Source organism: Amblyraja radiata, chromosome 16 (assembly GCF_010909765.2).
Source record: "Amblyraja radiata isolate CabotCenter1 chromosome 16, sAmbRad1.1.pri, whole genome shotgun sequence".
NCBI lineage: Eukaryota > Metazoa > Chordata > Chondrichthyes > Rajiformes > Rajidae > Amblyraja > Amblyraja radiata.
This window is the reverse complement of record NC_045971.1, coordinates 34,170,976-34,193,135: the sequence shown is the minus strand read 5'-3', so window position 1 is coordinate 34,193,135 and position 22,160 is coordinate 34,170,976. Positions and strand designations below refer to the sequence as shown.

Genomic DNA, 22,160 nt, shown 5'->3' with positions numbered 1-22,160 from the left:
TTTTGTAAACCAGCACTTGCAGTTCCTTGCTTTGCTCTGCTTTCTACTTGAAATAATGATCAGTGAACGACCTTTAGACATTACTCTGCACCTTTTAGAAACATAGGAACATAGAATATAGGTGCAGGAGGAGGCCCTTCGAGCCAGCACCGCCATTCAATGTGATCTAGGCTTATCATCCACAATCAGTAACCCGTGCCTGCCTTCTCCCCATATCCCTTGATTCCATTAGCCCCCTAGAGCTCTATCTAACTCTCTTTTAAATTCATCCAATGAATTGGCCTTCACTGCCCTCTGTGACACAGAATTCCACAAATTCACAACTCTCTGAGTGAACAAGTTTTTTCTCATCTCGGTTTTAAATGGCCTCCCCTTTATTCTTAGACTGTGGCCCCTTGTCCTGGTCTCTTCCAACATTGGGAACATTTTTCCTGCATCTAGCTTGTCCAGTCCTTTTTATAATTTTATACGTTTCTATAAGATTTCCTCTCATCCTTCTAAATTCCAGTGAATACAAGCCCAGTCTTTCCAATCTTTCCTCATATGACAGTCCCGCCGTCCCGGGAATTAACCTCGTGGACCATACGCTGTACTGCCTCAATAGCAAACGTGTCCTTCCTCAAATGAGGAGACCAAAACTGCACACAATGCTCCAGCTGTGGTCTCATCAGGGCCCTGTACAACTGCAGAAGGACCTCTTTACTCCTATACTCAAATCCTCTCGTTATGAAGGCCACCATGGCATTAGCTTTCTTCACTGCCTGCTGTACCTACATGTTTACTTTCAGTGACTGGTGTACAAGGACACCCAGGTCTCGTTGCACGTCCCTTTTTTCCTAATCTGACACCATTGAGATAATAATCTTGTCCTTGTTCTTGCCGCCAAAGTGGATAACCTCACATTTATCTATATTATACTGCATCTGCCACGCATCTGCCCACTCACTCAACCTGTCCAGGTCTCCCTGCAACCTCCTAGCATCCTCTTCGAAGTTCACACTGCCACCCAGCTTTGTGTCACCTGCAAATTTGCTGGTGTTCCTTTTAATCCAACCATCTAAATCATTAATATATATTGTAAATAGTTGCGGTCCCAACAACAAGTCTTGCGACAACCACTCGCCACTGCCTGCCATTCTGACAGGGAACTGTTTATTTCTACTCTTTGTTTCCTGTCTGCCAACAAATTCTCTATCCATGTCAATACTCTACCCCAAAACCATGAGATCTAATTTTGTCTACTAGTCTGTGTGGGACCTTATCAAAGGTTTTTTGAAAGTCCAGATACACCACATCCACTGGCTCTCCTTCATCCATTTTACTTGTCACATCCTCAAAAAATTCCAGAAGATTAGTCAAGCAGGATTTCCGCTTCATAAATCCATGCTGACTTGGACCAATCCTTTTACTGCTATCCAAATGCACCGTTATTACTTCTTTAATAATTGACTCCAGCATCTTCCCCACCTCTGATGTCAGGCTAACTGGTCTATAATTCCCCATTTTCTCTCTCCCTCCTTTCTTGAAATATGGGAAAGCATGAGCTATCCTCCAACCCACAGGAACATCCTGAATTATCAGCCTTCAGTCCATCAGTCTATCCAATACTATTTCTCACCTAATGCAATTTTCTTTCAGTTCCTCTGTCTCCCTAGATCCTCTGTCCTCTAGTACATCTGGGAGATTGTTTGTGTCTTCCTTAATGAAGACAGAACCAAAGTACCTGTTCAACTCATCTGCCATTTCCTTGTTCCCCATAATAATTTCACCTGTTTCTGCCATCAAGGGACCCACATCTGTCTTTACTAATCTTTTCCTCTTAACATAGCTAAATAAGCTTTTACTGTCCTTCTTTATATTCTTGACCAGCTTACCCTCGTACTTCATCTTTTCACCCCGTATTGTCCTTTTTGTTACCTTCTGTTGTCCTTCAAAAGTTTCCCAATCCTCTGGCTTTTTGCTACTCTTTGCTGTGTTATACACCTTTCCTTTTAGTTTTATTCAATCCCTAACTTCCCTTGTCAGCCATGGTTGCCTCTTACTCCCCTTAGAATCTTTCTTCCTTTTTGGAATAAAATGATCCTATATCTTCTGGATTATGCCCAGAAATACCTGCCATTGCTGTTCCACCGTCATTCCTGCTAGGATCCTTCTCTAGCCGTCCTTGGCCAGCTCCTCTCTCATGCCATCATAGACCCTTTGTTCTTTTTTTTTGTTTTGTTTTTTTTGTGTTTATTTTAGACCCTTTGTTCAACTGCAACACTGACACTTCTGATTTAACCTTCTCCCTCTCAAATAGCAGATTAAAACGGTCACTACCTCCTAGCGGTTCCTTTACCTTGAGTTCCATTATTAAATCTGGTTCATTGGACAACACTAAATCCAGAATTGCCTTCTATCTGGTAGGCTCCAGTACAACTGCTCTAAGCATCCATCTTGGAGGCACTCTACAAACTCCCTTTCTTGGGGTCCAGAACCAACCTGATGTTCCCAGTCTACCTGCGTATTTGAGGGGCTGAATGGCCTCCTCCTGCACCAACTTTCTATGTTTCTATGAAATCTCCCATAACCACAGTGGCATTGTCTTTGTTATATGCCAATTTTAACTCCTGCTGCAAGTTGCACCCTGTATCCAGGCTACCATTTGGGGGCCTGTAGATAACTCCCATTAGTGTCTTCTTACCTTTACAATTCCTCAATTCTATCCACAGCGACTGTACATCATCAGTCCCTATGTCACCCCTCGCAAAGGACTGAATTTCATCCCTCACCAACAGAGCTACCCTACCTCCTCTGCCCACCTGCCTGACCTTTCTATAGGACATATAACCCTGAATATTCAGTTCCAAGTCCTTTTCTGCCTTGTTTGATTGGTGTTCTCATCCCCACATGGTTTGGTCAGCTGCAGTGTCTTTAAGTACACTGTTCGTTATGTAACAATCACAGTTAACAAAAACTCCCCCATTAACTCAATTCTGACATCCATCACAACCTCAGTTACTTGTTTTGCTAACAAGGAGGGAAGCTGGTGCCAGGAAGTCGGTGATGCATGAAAGACTGGCAGGCAAGTAAGTACTGGTTCGCCAGCCTGGTAATTGTGTAACACCATGTCCTGTTGACATCCGGTATGGAGCTGAAACATAGCTGATGGGGTGTTATTTTGCAGCTGTACACCTGGGATATTGTGTACACTTCTGGTTGCCCTGTGTAGGAAATTCATGATGAAGCTAGTGAGGGTGCAGGAAAGATTCAAAAGCATGTTGTGAGAACTGGAGAGCTTGAGATGTAAGGAGAGTCCAGATCGGCTGGGTCCCTGCCTCACCTCCATTGGTGCACCTGAGGTGTAGATTGCAAACTGGAGCCAGCAATGTAGCCCGACCATGATCCTGCTGCCGGGGTCCGACCCTCCACAAGGCAGGTCTACTTCTGACACTGGCCCACTCCCCCCCCACCTCTGGCCCATTCACCACCACTGGCCCACTCCCCCCAACGTCTGGCCCACTCCCCCCACCACTAGCCCATTCCCCCCACCACTGGCCCACTCCCCCCTCCTCTGGCCCACTCCCCCCACCACTGGCCCACTCCCCCCACCACTGGCCCACTCCCCCCACCTCTGGTCCACTGGCCCACTCCCCCCACCTCTGGTCCACTGGCCCACTCCCCCCACCTCTGGTCCACTGGCCCACTCCCCCCACCTCTGGCCCACTCCCCCCACCTCTGGCCCACTCCCCCCACCACTGGCCCACTCCCCCCTCCTCTGGCCCACTCCCCCCCACCTCTGGCCCACTCCCCCCACCTCTGGCCCACTCCCCCCATCTCTGGTCCACTGGCCCACTCCCCCCCACCTCTGGTCCACTGGCCCACTCCCCCCACCTCTGGTCCACTGGCCCACTCCCCCCACCTCTGGCCCACTCCCCCCACCACTGGCCCACTCCCCCCCACCATTGGCCCACTCCCCCCACCACTGGCCCACTCCCCCCACCTCTGGCCCACTCCCCCCCCCCACCTCTGGCCCACTCCCCCCCACCTCTGGCCCACTCCCCCCACCTCTGGCCCACTCCCCCCTCCTCTGGCCCACTCCCCCCACCACTGGCCCACTCCCCCCACCTCTGGCCCACTCCCCCCACCTCTGGTCCACTGGCCCACTCCCCCCACCTCTGGTCACTGGCCCACTCCCCCCACCTCTGGTCCACTCCCCCCACCTCTGGCCCACTCCCCCCACCTCTGGCCCACTCCCCCCACCACTGGCCCACTCCCCCCTCCTCTGGCCCACTCCCCCCCACCTCTGGCCCACTCCCCCCACCTCTGGTCCACTGGCCCACTCCCCCCACCTCTGGTCCACTGGCCCACTCCCCCCACCTCTGGTCCACTGGCCCACTCCCCCCACCTCTGGCCCATTCCCCCCACCACTGGCCCACTCCCCCCACCACTGGCCCACTCCCCCCCACCATTGGCCCACTCCCCCCACCACTGGCCCACTCCCCCCACCTCTGGCCCACTCCCCCCCCCACCTCTGGCCCACTCCCCCCCCACCTCTGGCCCACTCCCCCCACCTCTGGTCCACTGGCCCACTCCCCCCACCTCTGGTCCACTGGCCCACTCCCCCCACCTCTGGCCCATTCCCCCCACCACTGGCCCACTCCCCCCACCACTGCCCACTCCCCCCACCATTGGCCCACTCGCCCCCACCACTGGCCCACTCCCCCCCCTCTGGCCCACTCCCTCCCCCCCCACCTCTGGCCCACTCCCCCCCCACCTCTGGCCCACTCCCCCCCCACCTCTGGCCCACTCCCCCCCCACCTCTGGCCCACTCCCCCCACCTCTGGCCCACTCCCCCCCACCTCTGGCCCACTCCCCCCACCACTGGCCCACTCCCCCACCTCTGGCCCACTCCCCCCCCCATCTCTGGCCCACTCCCCCCCCACCACTGGCCCACTCCCCCCACCACTGGCCCACTCCCCCCCACCATTGGCCCACTCCCCCACCCACTGGCCCACTCCCCCACCTCTGGCCCACTCCCCCCCCAACGTCTGGCCCACTCCCCCCCACCACTGGCCCATTCCCCCCCAAAGTCTGGCCCACTCCCCCCCACCACTGGCCCCACTCCCCCCACACCACTGGACCCAATCCCCCCCCAACGTCTGGCCCACACCCCCCCACCTCTGGCCCACTCCCCCCCCACCACTGGCCCGCTCCCCCCCACCACTGGCCGCTCCCCCCCACCACTGGCCCGCTCCCCCCACCACTGGCCCGCTCCCCCACCACTGGCCCGCTCCCCCACCACTGGCCCGCTCCCCCCACCATGGCCCCGCTCCCCCCACCACTGGCCCGCCCTCCCCACCACTGGCCCCCTCCCCCCCCGTCACTGGCCCCCTCCCCCCGTCACTGGCCCCCTCCCCCCACCACTGGCCCGCTCCCCCCACCACTGGCCCGCTCCCCCCCACCACTGGCCCTCTCCCCCCACCACTGGCCCGCTCCCCCCACCACTGGCCCGCTCCCCCCACCACTGGCCCGCTCTCCCCACCACTGGCCCGCTCCCCCCGCCACTGGCCCTGCTCCCCCCGCCACTGGCCCGCTCCCCCGTCACTGGCCCCCTCCCCCCACCACTGGCCCGCTCCCCCCACCACTGGCCCGCTCCCCCCACCACTGGCCCGCTCCCCCCACCACTGGCCCGCTCCCCCCACCACCGGCCCGCTCCCCCCACCACTGGCCCACTCCCCCCACCACTGGCCCACTGGTCCACTGGTCCACTGGTCCACTCCCCCTGTGAGAAGTGGCCGTACGGAGGTTGACAAAATTCTGTGTGGCATAACTTGGGACAAGAGCTACATTCTTTTCCCCAGGTCAGGACAGGTCAGGTAAAGGAAGAAATATTTGAAGGACATATGAGGGGCAAGTTTTTCCACACAGAAGGTGGTAGGTATATGGAATGAACTGCCAGAGGAGGTAGTTGAGGTAGGTACAAACACAATGTTGTACAGATACATGAATTAGCAAGGAATAGCGTGATAGGGACCAAATGCAGGAACTGTGATCTTGGTCATCATGGACACATTAAACTGTAGGGTCAGTTTCCATCCGTGTGGCTCTATGATCCTTCCGCCTTGGTAAACGCTCAGTAATGTACAAATGCCCGATCTGCTGCTGGAGCCCATCCTTACTGCTCATTACACCCAGAACTCGTCAGGATCTCACCTCCAGTAGCCTTCTATCTGACTCTTCTGTCTCCTCTGCTTGACCTTTGTCTTTTGTGCTTTGGCCTGGGTGAATTCTGCCTCATTGTAGTGGGGGACAGACTGCAGGTGGCCACAATGATGTCCGTCTGGGCAGAAAGCCCCACAACAATCCACTCAGGATCCGATCACTAGGATAGGGAGTACCAGTATCAGCTCCGGAGATTCAAACATGGAAACCTTGGAACATGGAAAGGACATTCAAAAAAGCTGGAGTAACGCAGTGGGTCAGGCAGCATCTCTGGAGAGAAGGATTAGGTGAGGTTTGGGGTGGAGACGGCTTTGTCATGACCTTGGGACATTGACAACACATTGGGTCCAGACTTCAGCTGTAAGTGTGTAAGAGTCAGCTGGGGATTTTAAGATGGAAAGAGGAATCGACCCAAAAGATAGAAAGGAGTGGTGTAAGAGATGTCTGAGTCTGCAGTGCCTGTACTTACACAGCTTGCTCTGCCGCAACCTTGGTTTAGATTACAGTGGGATGGCAGCACGCATTGACGATGAGACTTCACTCAAATGTGCTCCTTTGTTGCAGCCTTGCTGAGGTGCACAGCAGTGAGCAGGTTTACACAATGCAACTGATTGTCTCCATTCAGAGCCTGGCTCAGTTAACCATTCAAGGCCAGAGTCCACGTATTGGAAATGTAAATGCTGGGTTCTGTTTAATCACCTACTACCTTGAGCTGACAGACAGACACAGACAGACACAGACAGACAGACAGACAGACACACAGCCACACAGACAGACAGACAGACACACAGACAGACACACAGACGACACAGAGCCAGGGGCATGTGGATGCTGCTCGCCCTCCCTCTCACTGCTCCTTCCCTCTGCCTTCCTCCACTCTCACCCCACTGTCCCCTGTCCCTCCTTCTCCACGCTGCCTGTGTATGCTCGCCTGTCCTTCTCTCTCTCTCTTTCTCCTCAACTAGTGGTGACAGGGCTAATGACAGAGCCAGCACTGGGCAGGCAGCGGCTTCCAGCTGGGAGATGGGCCGAAGGGCCTGGCGCTACATCAACCCCGGGCTGAACCGCAAAGCATGCGATCGCTTGAAGACGCAGCCCCTGACGACCGCTGAACGGTAAGAGCCCTGAACGGTAAGGGCAGGAACATCCACCTCACCTCAGAGACAGTTTAGAAGCCAGCAGCTTCCACACCGCTCTGTGAATAATCAAAACTACAAGCGCTGGAAATCCACAGTGAAAACCATGCTGGAAACACTCAGCAGGTCAGGCAGCATCTGTGCAGAGACAAACAGTTGGTGTTCCAGGTCGTTAAATCTAACAAAGGATCTTTCACGGGAAATGGTGATTGTTTCTCTCTCCGCAGATGCTGCCTGGCCTGAAGTGTATTTACAGCATTGTATGTCTTTACTTGCAGCACAACTTTCTTCTACTGGTGGATAAATGTAGCAGGCTGCGAATATCAGAGCCACAGACTACAGTAACGGAGCTTCATTGTACCTGATCCTGTCTCCTCCACACACCCCAGCATATCTTACTCATTACGGGATTTAACCCCTGATGGATATGAGGCTCACGTGGGTGTCGTGGACAACCTGGTCGACTGTTGCTGCATCACAATTATTCCTCATCCAATTCACATGCAGACATGGACACCCTGAGCAGGAATCCCTGTCATGCTTTGCTCTCTGCCTTTAACCTGGCACTGGAGTTCAGTTCTTGGAGCTTGTGCTGTGGTCCAAGTGATATCAGTCACCGCAACACTGAGCGGAACTGTGAGCAAATGAAAAAGCAGGTCAGGCAGCATCTGTGGAGGGAATGGACAGAAAACATTTCGGGTCTGAAGAAGTCCCAACCTGTAATATCATCTGAACATGCCCTCCATGAAGCTACCTGTCCTGATGAGTTCCTTCAATGCTTTTTGCTCAATATTCCAGCACCTGCAGTTTCGCGCCTCCATTATACAACTCTGACATTTCCACAGAGTATGCCTACTTTGAAGAAGGGCACAAAGTGCTGGAGTAACTCGGGCAGCATCTGTGGAGGACATGGATAGGTGGTGTTTCACGTCAGGACCCTTCTTCACACTGATTACAGCGGAGGCGAGAAAACTGGGTGGGGCGGGACAAAGCCTGGCAAGTGGTAGGTTGATAGAGATTGGGATAGGGGGGCAGTTGATTGGCAGATAGGTGGACAAATGCCAAAAATGAAAAGAAGAAAAGAGAAGGATGAGATAAGGAGAGGTAAGACATGAAATGTGAAGCCAGAGGAAGAGATATAGATGGAAGGGGATGCGTAGGAGGGGAGTGGGGTAGTGGCAAAAATGGGTGCACATCCAGATAGAGGAGGGTCTCACAACCTTTCATCTCTGATCTTTGTCCACTCATAGCCAATAACACCCCCCTTCCCCTGTATCCACCTATCACATGTTAGGTTTTGACAGCCCCCGCCCCCCCCACCACCACCACTTTTCCCACTTTCTTCCCCCCAATAGAATAAGTCTGAAGAATGGTCCCAACCCATAACGTCGCATCTCATGATCTCCAGAGATGCTGCCTGACCCGCTGAGCTACTCCAGCACTTTGTGCCATTTTTTTGTAAACTGGCATCTGCAGTTCCTTGTGCTTAATTTGAAGACGTTGTTCTCTCTCTCTCTTCCCCCCCTCCCCCCATCTGTGATTCTCACTGCCTCCCTGCTTAGTGTGAAGAAGGGTTCCAACCTGCAAGGTGTCCATTCCCTCATTCCCTCCACGGCAGCTGCTTGGCTCACTGTGTGCCTCCAGCACATTGCATCTCCCGTGTCTCCACTTACTAAGCAGAATTGTGCGTTCCTGTAAAGCTTTGTTAACTCCCGTCGCTTTCTCTCTATAACATCTACCCAGCTGTGAAGGCCCATGCACCATCACTTTCTACATGGCCAATGGTTCAATGGTTTTTCTGCTGTCATGTATGGACAACACAGTGGAATTATTTTGCACATCCCTCAAATGCCTGGTCACCATATTTAGGTGCAGTTTACAATGAAAAATAAAATGTCCAAAGTCCGGTCTGCATGCTGGATATACTGGAGCACCCATGATGCATGTAGGCCAGGTGGCCCCCAGGCAGCTGCAGGCCCACGAACCACCCTGCCTCTCCTCACCCTCCCCCCCCCCCCTCCCCCCCCCCCCCCCCTAGTGTCCAGGGGGCGCCTCCTGCAGCCGACCTTGACGTACAGATGGAAATACCTCTCCCACTGACCCACTCCTCACATCCGTCATCACCTAGAGCTCCATCCACGACTCTCTGGCCTCCAGGGACATAATTGGCAGTGATGGTGTACAGGCAGTGCCATCTGCAGGCACCTTCCCAGCTGTGACAGAGAGAAAGTGTTATTTAACAATGCTGCTGTGAGCCAGAGCTCTTTTCACAGTTCACTGGGCCTATGTGGTGAATGTGGAGCACTTCATGACCTTACCTCATTGTCCCAGCGTGGAACTCTAATGCACCTCTCCAATATTCCCACAGCTTCATAGCCCACTTTCCAAAGGGAGTGGGTTTTTTTTTTAAGTCACAAAGAAAAGTGACCATGTGTTTCTACGCTACATGTTTACAGTGAGAATATCAGAACAGAGCCATGAGGAGAGAAATCAATGCTCTGTTTTCACAAAAGGATTTGAGAAATCTGAAACTCCCCTCCCCCAGTTACGGTGAATGCTGGAACATGGCGAATCTCTGTGCTAATTGATTTCTCAGAGTTTGTGTATTGAGTGTTGTCAAAGGCAAGCAGGGGCGGGGTGCAAGCCAGGTTGATTGTCTCGGTGGCAGTCTCAAGCGGGTCTACTCCTCACCCAATCTCCTTACTCTGAGTTTAAAGTCTTTAATGCATTTTCAGCATCGGTAAAGAATTTTCAGCTGCAGAATTTTCACTTTAACAGTGCTATTGTAGTTGAAGAAGGTGCCATGATTGATCCTCGATCTAAACGTTTCACGCTTGTCTGTGAAATCTGTTGAAAGAGGCACATATGTCACGCTTCTAACGCAAGGCAAGTAGAGAGTGATATCATCAGAGGAGAAGCACAATGGAAGTTGTTAACAGAGTCCCAGGGTTACAGGCCAGTGACGGTAAATAAAAGATATACGTTTTAAATTTACATGATTACATGTTGAGAAATATGTGGGTTTTATGTTCTTCAACAACTTTCTCCACAGTTTGTCAGTGACTATTGTTCAGTCTCTCTCACTCCTTTGATTACAGGTCGTATGTGGTGAATGTAAACGAGGACATCAGTGAGGGTGAGTACTTCACAGATGCAACCACAGCCTTTAATCAATGTAGATGATCAGTGATGTGGACTCCAGGCTATAAGAGAATAGGAGTTTATAATTAAATAAAGGTTAAACTACTAGAGATTATTGGAGAGTGGACCACACATTACAAGCTGGTTTCCCAAGGAAAGACACAAAGTGCTGGAGTAACTGGAGAACATTGAGAGGTGATCTTCCAGCTCGAGACCCTTCGGGCACTGCAACCCAAAACGTCATCTATCCATGTTTCTTCAGCGATGATGTTTGACTCACTGAATGACTCCAGCACTTTGTGTCTTTCCTTGCCACATTATATCATCCACTGTCAATTCTAACCATGTATCTGGTGGGAAGCTTACCATAAACATCTCATTGTCTGAAGAAGGGTCCCGACCCAAAACGTCACCAGAGATTTCTCCAGAGATGCTGCCTGAACTGCTGAGTTACTCCTGCATTTTGTGTCTATCTTTGGTATAAACCAGCATCTGCAGTTCCTTGTTTGCACCAACTATCTCTTGTTTTTATTCTTCTCCTCTTTAATTTCATCTTCACCAATGTTAATTGTAATGTGAACGTCAGCATGTTGAACACCTCACACTCCTGCTGTCCACCAGTGTAGGTCCAGTTCCTCCACTGCCTGAGGGGTGTTTTTTTTTAATCAAAAAATGTATTCAATTATTAAAAATAATATTACAATACAATAAAACAAACTAGAACCCACCAGCATAATACAAGACAAACCAATATACTAAATAAACTACTATACAACAATGTTACAATCCTTGTCCAGGATGCATTCCACCCCCCCTGCGGTGCCCAGTGGTCCCCGAAATCCCCCGTGGACGGCGTGTAGTCCCTCTCCAACACCGTGCGGATGTAACCCCTAAAATGGGGCAGGCAGCTGGCTCGGGAACAGCCTTCTTCCTCCTGGCGTCGTGACTCAGTTTGGCCAGGCCCAGGAGCAACCCAACCAGGACATCTTCAGCCCTACCCTCTCCCCTACACACAGGGTGTCCAAAGATGAGGATGGTGGGTGAAAAATGCAGCCAGAAGGCAAGGAGCAGCCCCTTTAGGTATTGAAACAGTGGCTGCAGCCTCACGCACTCCATGTACACGTGGTACACAGACTCTTCCAGCCCGCAAAAGTGGCAGGCGGCTGGCGAGTCTGTGAACCGTGAGAGAAACAGGTTGCAGGGAACTCCTCAGTGCAGTGCTCTCCACCCCAGGTCCCCAATGTAGAGGGGGAGAATCCCTGCGAAGAGAGTCCCCCACCGGGGGCCCCCCTCGTGACCGGAAGGCAACACCGACCGCCACTTGGTGTCCAGATGGCCTGAGAGGTGTTGGCAGGCTGGTAGCTGTTACCTTGGTGTGGGGACGGGAGCTTGGTGTGGGGATGGGAGCTTGGTGTAGGGATGGGAGCTTGGTGTGGGGATGGGAGCTTGGTGTGGGGATGGGAGCTTGGTGTAGGGATGGGAGCTTGGTGTAGGGATGGGAGCCTGGTGTGGGGACGGGAGCTTGGTGTAGGGATGGGAGCTTGGTGTGGGGATGGGAGCTTGGTGTAGGGATGGGAGCTTGGTGTAGGGATGGGAGCTTGGTGTAGGGATGGGAGCTTGGTGTGGGGACGGGAGCTTGGTGTGGGGACGGGAGCTTGGTGTAGGGACGGGAGCTTGGTGTGGGGACGGGAGCTTGGTGTAGGGATGGGAGCTTGGTGTGGGGACGGGAGCTTGGTGTGGGGACGGGAGCTTGGTGTGGGGACGGGAGCTTGGTGTGGGGATGGGAGCTTGGTGTGGGGACGGGAGCTTGGTGTAGGGACGGGAGCTTGGTGTAGGGACGGGAGCTTGGTGTGGGGACAGGAGCCTGGTGTAGGGACAGGAGCTTGGTGTAGGGATGGGAGCTTGGTGTAGGGATGGGAGCTTGGTGTGGGGACGGGAGCTTGGTGTAGGGACGGGAGCTTGGTGTGGGGACGGGAGCTTGGTGTGGGGACGGGAGCTTGGTGTAGGGACGGGAGCTTGGTGTAGGGACGGGAGCTTGGTGTAGGGATGGGAGCTTGGTGTGGGGACGGGAGCTTGGTGTGGGGACGGGAGCTTGGTGTAGGGACGGGAGCTTGGTGTGGGGACGGGAGCTTGGTGTGGGGACGGGAGCTTGGTGTGGGGACGGGAGCTTGGTGTAGGGATGGGAGCTTGGTGTGGGGATGGGAGCTTGGTGTGGGGAAGGGAGCTTGGTGTAGGGACGGGAGCTTGGTGTAGGGACGGGAGCTTGGTGTAGGGACGGAAGCTTGGTGTGGGGATGGGAGCTTGGTGTGGGGATGGGAGCTTGGTGTAGGGATGGGAGCTTGGTGTGGGGATGGGAGCTTGGTGTAGGGATGGGAGCTTGGTGTAGGGATGGGAGCCTGGTGTGGGGATGGGAGCTTGGTGTAGGGACGGGAGCTTGGTGTGGGGACGGGAGCTTGGTGTAGGGACGGGAGCTTGGTGTGGGGATGGGAGCTTGGTGTGGGGACGGGAGCTTGGTGTAGGGACGGGAGCTTGGTGTAGGGACGGAAGCTTGGTGTGGGGATGGGAGCTTGGTGTGGGGATGGGAGCTTGGTGTAGGGATGGGAGCTTGGTGTGGGGACGGGAGCTTGGTGTGGGGACGGGAGCTTGGTGTGGGGACGGGAGCTTGGTGTGGGGACGGGAGCTTGGTGTAGGGACGGGAGCTTGGTGTAGGGATGGGAGCTTGGTGTAGGGATGGGAGCTTGGTGTGGGGACGGGAGCTTGGTGTAGGGATGGGAGCTTGGTGTGATTGCAGAGGTTGGAGTCATCCCTGTACCACAAGTAGGAACCGCAACCTAGAACCTTTCTTTGGGGACAGCACAACTTTAACAATAATAACGTAACCCAAATGCTCAAAGTAGATTACACAGGGACTTGGTGAGACTGCAACTGGAGTACTCTGTGCAGTTTTAGTCTCTTAACCAAAGAAAGGTTTAGATGTAATCATCCTTGAGGGAAGTACAGACTAATTGTGGGTTGGCAGGATTTGAGTACGAGGAGAGATTGGGTCGACACGATTGAGTGCGGTGACTATTGAGGCAGACACAATCATGACAAGCTGGACAGACTGGTTGTAGGGAGGAGGTGTCACCAAACTGGGGGTCAAGGATGAGGAGTCATAGTCTCAGCATCTGGGGTCAATAATGTGGGACGGAGATAAGGAGAAGTTTCTTCCCTCAGAGTGCGGAATTCTCCACCACGAAGGTGATGGAGACAGTGTTTGTTTATGTCCAAACATCTAACAAAAAGTGAAGATGTGGAGAGCATGGATTATCAGCCACGATTGTATGGAATGGCAGAGCAGATGTGAAGGGATGAATGGCCTACTCCTGCTCCTGTTTCTCCTATGTTTTTAAACCTGATCGGGCATCTACACCTGGAGAGCTGGGCGGGTTCTGGCTCTGGTCTAGTTTTGCTGGACAGTTTGTTGGACAATGACTCGAGATGAAAAGACCGAAAGTGTGTGACAAAAGGATTGAAGAGTTTTGAATTGTGAAGCTAGAGGAAGGAATGTGGGTGGAACTGGGATGCCCTGTACCACTCTAGGGTGGGCCACGCTCCAATTATATGCTGTACAATACTGTGACTCAACACCCAAATATTCACGGCAACCTTTGGACCCAGAGGCATTGGGTTACACTGCTTCACAGGGAGACACAGAGTAACAGCGATGAAGGAAAATCGGTGCCAACAATGGCTGCCCCTCCTTTCATTGATCATCATTACTTTTTTGCATATCTCTCACTTATTTGTTCTTTATATCACCGTCCATATATCTTTTTTCCCTTTTCCCTGACTCCGTCTGAAGAAGGGTTTCACCTATTCCTTTTCTCCAGAGATGCTGCCTGACCCACTGAGTTACTCCAGCTTTTTGTGTCTATCTTTGGTATAAACCAGATCTGCAGTTCCTTCCTACACAGAGTACCAACCCATGGTGTGAGTCATGTAAGATGCATAGTCACTGGCGTCTGTAAGACAACGGGTAGGGCGAAGCAAGGGATTAAGGTACCTGTGTCTAAACTGCAGTGTTGGGGTGTTTGTCTACACTGTGATAGGGATGGAACATACTTCTGTGTGTTAAGAAATAGCCAAGAAGAAATTCAACTTCTTAACGATGATTTTTATCAGAGTTATGTGACTGTTACCTGATATGAAACATGATAGCAAACGTTTGCTGCTTTTCTTTTCACTTGTCGCAGTGTTTGTGCAGGTACTTCCTGGAGTGAGTCACGCTTGTTTGTGTTCCTCTGTCCAGTGTGAATAAAACATTGTGATGTGTGTATAAATAACCACACTCTCCAGTGTTGCCAGGTGCAGTCCCATCACCACTTCTCATAAGCTCACCTCTCACTGGTCACTGACAAACCAAGCAGCCTTTCACAAGTAGTTGGGAGGAACTGCAGATGACGGCTTAAATCGAGGATAGACACAAAAACCTGGAGCGACTCAGTAGGCCAGGCAGCATCTTTGGAGAGAAGCAATAGGTGACGTTTCGGGTCAAGACCCTTCTTCAGACTGAGAGTCAGGGGAAAGGGAAATGAGAGAAATAGACGGTGATGTTGAACAAATGAATTAAAAAGATGTCACAAAAGTACCGATGATCAGGGAAATATGGAGCCCACAATGGTCCATTCAGACAGACAGTGAGAGTGAGACTAGTGGGATGCCGAAGGGGAGGGGGGGGAGGGACGGAGAGCGAGGGTTACGTGAAGCGAAATAAATCAATATTCATTCCTCTGTGAAACTTCTGGAATGCTGTTTGCTCCCAGCTGGGTGGATTTAAAGAGACACTCACACTGCCCCTTGTCAAGCCTGCACTCTGCAGCTGGCTGCTCATCTCTCCCCCTCCACAGAAATGTCTGAATGCACCTCTGCAGCCAACACAAAACCTGCAGCCCCCGGGCTATCAGAGCTTGCACGGGCTCCTGTCCAATTTGTTGCAAGATAAGCAGATAGGTGGATGGGCTACAGAGCCCTGTGACAGTGGGTGGGAATGCCGAGAGAGATTTAGTTCTGTTTATTGTCACGTGTACCGAGGTACAGTGAAAAGCTTTGGTTGCCTGCCAACCAGTCAGCGGCAAGAACATACGTGATTACAATCGAGCCGTCCACAGTGTACAGATACATGATTAAGGGGATAACGTGAATATCATTAAGTGCAAGACAGTGCAATAAAGTCCAATCAAAGATAGTCCGAGGGTGACAAATGAGATGGATAGCAGCTCAGGAGAGGGTTAGAAAGGCTCTTGGTCAGCTGTTCCTGTCTCAACCTTCTCCCACATGGCAGTCACCCAGTAAATGCAGATCACAAACGCTGCTGAAAATATGAAATTAAAAATACGCTGGGAATACAGGTGGTAGAGCTGCTGCCTCACAGCACCGGAGATGCGGCTTTGATCCTAAAGGGCCTGTCCCACTTGCGTGTCCTTGGCATGCACATTACGTGACCTCGTGGTCACGTTGAGGCGCACGCGCATCGTATGGCCGCGTGGGGCCGGTCCCACTTAGATGCGCGGAGGGGTATGTAGTTGTGCGCGACTCCGAAATTTTTGTAGTGAACAAAATCTTAGTGCGCCAACGGCCTGTCGAGGAACTGACGGCCAAAGTGGGACAGGCCCAAGACCCTGGCGCGATGCAATGTCTCACTTCCAGCAGCAGCAGAAGCAGGCAAACGATCGCCGAACTCGGCCTGGGGCTCACGACCGTTGTGGACCGGATCGGCCCCCACTTCTACTCCCAGAGCAGGGCCAAGGAAATTGAAGATAGACACAAAATGCAGAAGTAACTCAGTGGGACCGGCAGCATCTCTGGAGAGAAGCAATGGGTGACGTTTCAGACTGAACAAGAGTCTCGACACAAAACGTCACCCATTGCTTCTCTCCAGAGATGCTGCCGGTCCCGCTGAGTTACTTCTGCATTTTGTGTCCATCTTCAAATGACGTCACGCACTCCAGACGGCTTTGCGGACGCATGTAATCGCGCCCGACCTTCGTGGGACCGTCGCTGCTCAACGCGACCACGAGGTCGCGTAATTTGCGTGCCAAGGACACGCAAGTGGGACAGGCCCTTAACTCTGGATGTTCTCTGTGTGGAGTTTGCACATTTCCCCTGTGACCATGTGGGTTTCCTCTGGGTGCTGTGGTTCCCTCCAAAATACCTGCAGGTTTAATTGGCCTCTGTAAATTATCCCTAATGTGCAGAGAGTGGATGATTGTCAGCATGGACTCAGTGGGCCAAAGGGCCTGTTTCCAAACTGTATCTTTCAATCATTCAATTAATAAGGACAGCAGGGGAACTCTTGGCTGTGACTGTGGGAGAGAGAGGTGAACAGAGAATATCATGTAATGCCATAAGTATATCATGGATAAATGCAATGAAAAAGGATTTCAGGTGAATTATTAAGGGAGAAACTGGAAGGCAGTAAAATTAAAGAAGCAAACAGATTTCAGCTGCCACAGTGATAGTCAGAAGCAAGGTGGGTCTGTTAGGGATAAATGTGCTGATGCTTAGATCTTTGGAGGTGGCACAGAAGATTACCAAAGTCGTTTAAAAAAATCCTGGGCTTCATAGCTACAGAAATTGAGTACAAAAGCAGTGGCTATGATGAAGCTTGATGAAGTTCTGGTTTGGTTACGACTCGTGCCACATTGTGGTGATCGTGCATTTGAAGACCCTTGGAGCAGATGCAGTAATTTACCAGAACTTTGCCGAAGGGATGAAGGATCGCCACATCAATGATAGGGCGAAGTATCTGGAATTGTCTTCCTTGGGCTTGGAGAAGAAGGGAGGTTGAGGGTAGACTTGAACATAGAGCAGTACAGCACCGAAACAGGCCCTTCCACCTGCAATGTCCACACCAAACATGATGCCAAGTTCAACTGTCTGCAGTGATCCACATCCCTTCATCCTCGTATCTAATAGCCTCTTAAATACCTCTGGCATATCTGGCGGTGCTGGCTCGAAGGGCCGAATGGCCTCCTCCTGCACCTATTTTCTATCTGCCTCCATCATCAGCCCTGGCAGCAAGTGTTGGTGACTTGGACTTTACTGGCTTTGAGGTGATGGAAGCAAAGACATTAGTGATTCCAACTGGAAATTTGTATGAGTACTTGAGTAAAATAAACTCGGAGGGCAATTGGATAGTTTTATTTTCCTCTTTACATCCCCACTCAGCTAATTAGCTTACTTTCTTGTAATGAAGCCTCATCTGATGTGCATTGTTCTCCCAATAAACTCCCTCCCACAAGGAGCTCTGCCCATGGTTCTCCACGCTGCTCCTTGTGCAAGGGTACCTAGCCCATGTCTGAAACCTCTCCTCAAAGACCTGCCTTGGTTCACTCTGAGTTCTCCAGTCAAGCTTTGGTTCCAGAGATAAATCATGGGAGCTGACTAGATTGCAATTGTAATTAATTTATTAGCCAAGTGTGAAACATACAAGGAATTTGATTTGCTTCCTTAAAATGGGAGCTTGCAGCCTGCACTGTGCTGGGATGCCAGGCAATTGGCTGGATCTCTCTGCTGCATCTTGCTTATTGCACAGTCCGGCAAGTGGCAATGACAACTGGTGCAAAGGCATAAAAATGCGCTGACCAGCACATTAACACCATCCTACACCCACTAGGGACAATATTTACATTTACCAGGCCAATTAACCTACAACCCTGTATGTCTTTACGAAGGTCTTGGAGAAAACCCACGCAGATCACGGGGAGAAGGTACAAACTCCGTACAGACAGCACCCGTACTCGGGTCTGAACCCGGGTCTCCGGCGCTGCATTCGCTGTAAGGCAGCAACTCTACCGCTGCGCCACCATGACCGCCCTTGGTGATGTTCGAAGGCCATTTGCAAAGAGTTTCCTGGATCTCTGCCTAAGATATGCCGACTGGCATGCCTGCTGAGTCTCTCAAACCTGCTGAATGGCTGTTCTGTCCAAACACCATGATGAGTGCAGAGTGGCACAGTGGCACTGTCAGCAGAGCGACTGCCTCATGACTCCAGCAATTCACGTTTGATTCTGGCTCCATTGTGTCCATGTGAAATCTGCTCCTTGTCCTTGTGTGACTTACTCCTGGGTGCTCCAGTTTCCTCCCATATTCCCCCAGCATGCTGGAGGCTAGGCGAATAGGCCACTGCCAATTCTGTGGCTGGTGACTCAGGGTGCAGTGATGGGATGTGAGAAAGAATCGGGTGCAAGGAATTAAGTGAGGGAATGGGAGGTTCTGAGACCAACATAGACAGATTGGCTGAATGACCTTCTTCTATACCTAATAGAATATTGGCGTATGAAAAACAGTAGCTGATATTAAAACAGTCATTACATTTCAATCTGGGGGTTTACCCGAGTTAACAGTAGGCCACATGGTGGCGCAATGGTAGAGTTGCTGCGCCAGAGACACAGGTTCGATCCTGACTACGGCTGCTGTATATACGTTCTCCCTCTGACAGTGTGGGCTTTCTCCGGATGCTCCAGTTTCCTCCCATATTCCAAAGACGTGCAGCTTTGTAGGTTAATTGACTTCCATAAATTGACCCTAGTGTGTAGGATGCAAGTCTGGGATAGCGGGTGTTCGCTGGTCTGTAAGAACTTGGTGAGCCAAAGAGATTGTTTCCACATTGTATCTCTAAACTACGTAAACCAACAAAACTATTTTTTAACCAAGGAATTTCATGGGCAAAGGGACAAAGCCAAATTTACAGAGTCATGAGATTTTCGGTGACATGGTGCATAGAGGATTGAACCTCGCTATGGGTACTGTTTATATGGAGTTTGTTTGTTCTCCCGAATTACCTACAGGTGTGTAAGTTAATTGGCTTTGGTAAAATTGTAAATTGTCCCTAGTGTGTGTAGGATAGTGTTAGTGTGCGGGGATCGCTCGTTGGAGCAGATTCAGTGGGCCGAAGAGCCTGTTTCCGTACTGTGTCTCTAAATGAAACTAAAGTCATTCAGCATGGAAAATCAGACACTGTGTCCAGGCTGACCATCGAGTGGCCATTTACCCTGATCTATCACCAGTCCTGGGTTTTTTTCTCCTCACATTCCCAGGGGTCCCAACATAAGGTGAGAGGTGGGAGTGAGAAATTGCGAGAGACCAAGCCCGAGGGAGCGTAGCGATCGAGGGGGGTGGGGGAGGGTGTGGGAGGGGGGTGGGGGTGGGGGAGGGTGTGGGAGTGGGGTGGGGGTGGGGGAGGGTGTGGGAGTGGGGTGACCCCACTCCCATTGGAACTGAGCTTTTGCATTTTTCAGCTTGAAATTGTGCAATCTGGTGCATACTGTAGCGAGTCTTTTAACTTACACTTGGATGCGATATTTATGCTTTAAATTGGATTAGCTATGAATAAGGTTAGGCTAAATTACATTCCTAATTACATTCCACAGTAGAGCCAGGCTCTGATCAACAGGTGCAGCACATGAATGATCTTCGTATATTCAAGTATAGAAATCAGATTATAATCAAGCACTTGGTCCATGTTGACCAGCCTGGGTCTCACTGCACACCTGGTACTACTCCTGGCCCTGACTCCAGTTGCATACCTTCTCTCATTCCTGACCCTGAGTCCAGCCTTACACCTGGCCCCCTATTGTACCCTGATCATAGCTGCTTACCTGTGCTGAACACTCCCATTGTCCCTGCTTTGACTGCACACCTAGTACTATTCCAGACCTTGACTCTGGATGCACACTTGGCCTTGCTCCTAGCCCCTCTGCACTGACAATATATCTGGGCCACACATAAAGCCCCATATCTGACCCCCTGGACTTAACCTATTGCGTTCAGATGCTTATCTAATGCGGTAATCTTTTATGGGCACTTCACGGACCAAATTTTGTAAAACAAAATTTGCTACATCAATTGGCTTCCTTGTTATCTAACATACTAGTTACTTTGTCAAAGAAGTCATCAATTGGTTGAACACAATTTCTCATCCATAAAATGATACTCACTCAGCTGTATAAGTATTCTGTTACAAATTTCTTTCATTTTCCTAACAGACTATCCTGAAGTCATTTTCACCCTCAATATTTTCAGTAATTAGCTGTCTTCCTCTCAGCAGGGACGTTTCCGAAATGCAAATTCCTATAACTATATATTTAAGCAATAATATTCTATTGAATGTGATCTTGTGAGTACATAATATATTCTGTGGTATTCATAACACAACAATGATAAAAAAAAATCTTTGTTTTGATTGCACCTACCAACATGCATACATAAGCAGGGCTCTCACTTAACTTTTTTTCCCTGTTGCTAGCCGGGCAACCTAGGCAGCTTTTCAGGTTGCCAAATGACAGTTTAAGTGGTCATTTAGGACGGCTTGCATGATGCGTGTGATAATGTGTTCGGACGAAGTGCGTAGTTACCAGTCAGAATTATGCTCAATGAAGCATTCGCATATTATTTCTGTATCAAATAAAGTCACAAACCAAACATATTCACCAATCAAGACATGATATATACCACAATGACATGCAGCAAAATTATAATGCAGTATCTCGACTCTTTTTACACATTGCAATTAATGCAATTTCTATTAGTTCTTTCCACTTCCAAACAAAAATGTGGTTGGATTATGCAAGCGTGTTTTCTGTGAAGGACTGAAAATTATCATGACATGGCCATAGCATGTGTCGTTATGGCTATTGGTACAGAAACACTCTCCCTTCCCACATAATTTATCCATAACAAAATATACAGGTTGCAAGGAAATTTCTAAAGGCATTTTATGATAATTGCTGTTAAAACCGACTATACCCATCTGATATGTTATACTAACTGACAAGAGATGGCCAAAGGACATAACTGCAGCAAATGTTCTTTTGGTAATATGTTTAAAGGTGTCAAAACACCACATTACCGGACATTCAGATTAGATGTATGTATTGTGAACAGCAATGAAGATACCCAGTTTGTACACACCAGATTTTTTTTAAATTATTGACAAATGCTGTTTCCATTATTCCCACTTCAGAATTAATGTTAAAATTTCAACTGAAATATCTCCTGACCAAATTTGTGATGTATATGACTGACTGTAGAAGTAAAACCTGGATAAATCCAACTTATAGTGGCGAATGTTGCTCATAGCTACAGTACTGATACCCCATATTAAGAGCATTGATATGCCGTTAAAATGAATTCTGTAATAACGTGTCAACGGTAGCAGTGACAATCGAACACTGCGGTTTTAATGTTTCACATGTTCACAATTTAATTAATTCATCTTTATAGATTAAAACAAATAATAACATTGAGAATGAATGAATGAATGAATGAATGAATGAATGAATGAATGGATGAATGAATGAATGAATGGATGAATACGTTTATTGTCATTGCACAATATTGTGCAACAAAATTCCATTACATCTCCTACGGTTAAAAAAAATACAAACACGACAACCATTAACACATATGTACACTTATTAGTAAATAATAAATAGGTATTTTAAAAGAATTTAAAAGAATTTGGCGGCATTTCTTGGAATTACATTTTGTTTCCCCAGCGTTCTCTGTTGGAATTTAGCTCTTTTATCGCACATGGGTAGAAACTATTCTTTAGTCTACCGGTGCGAGCCTTCAGAGTCCTGAATCGCCTCCCAGAGGGTAGCAGAGTAAAAAGGTGGTTGGCAGGGTGGGATGTGT

The 22,160-nt window shown here is 50.3% G+C and overlaps 1 protein-coding gene across 1 annotated transcript in view; it reads left to right on the top strand.

Annotated features, from left to right (window-relative positions):
- Positions 1-22,160, top strand: part of LOC116982112 (supervillin-like) — a 199,414-nt gene that overhangs the window by 34,112 nt on the left and 143,142 nt on the right. Inside the window, exons 3-4 of the mRNA XM_033035437.1 lie at positions 7,170-7,319; positions 10,439-10,476. Of these exons, the coding sequence (XP_032891328.1) occupies positions 7,170-7,319; positions 10,439-10,476 (188 nt within the window). The remainder of the gene's footprint in view (positions 1-7,169; positions 7,320-10,438; positions 10,477-22,160) is intronic.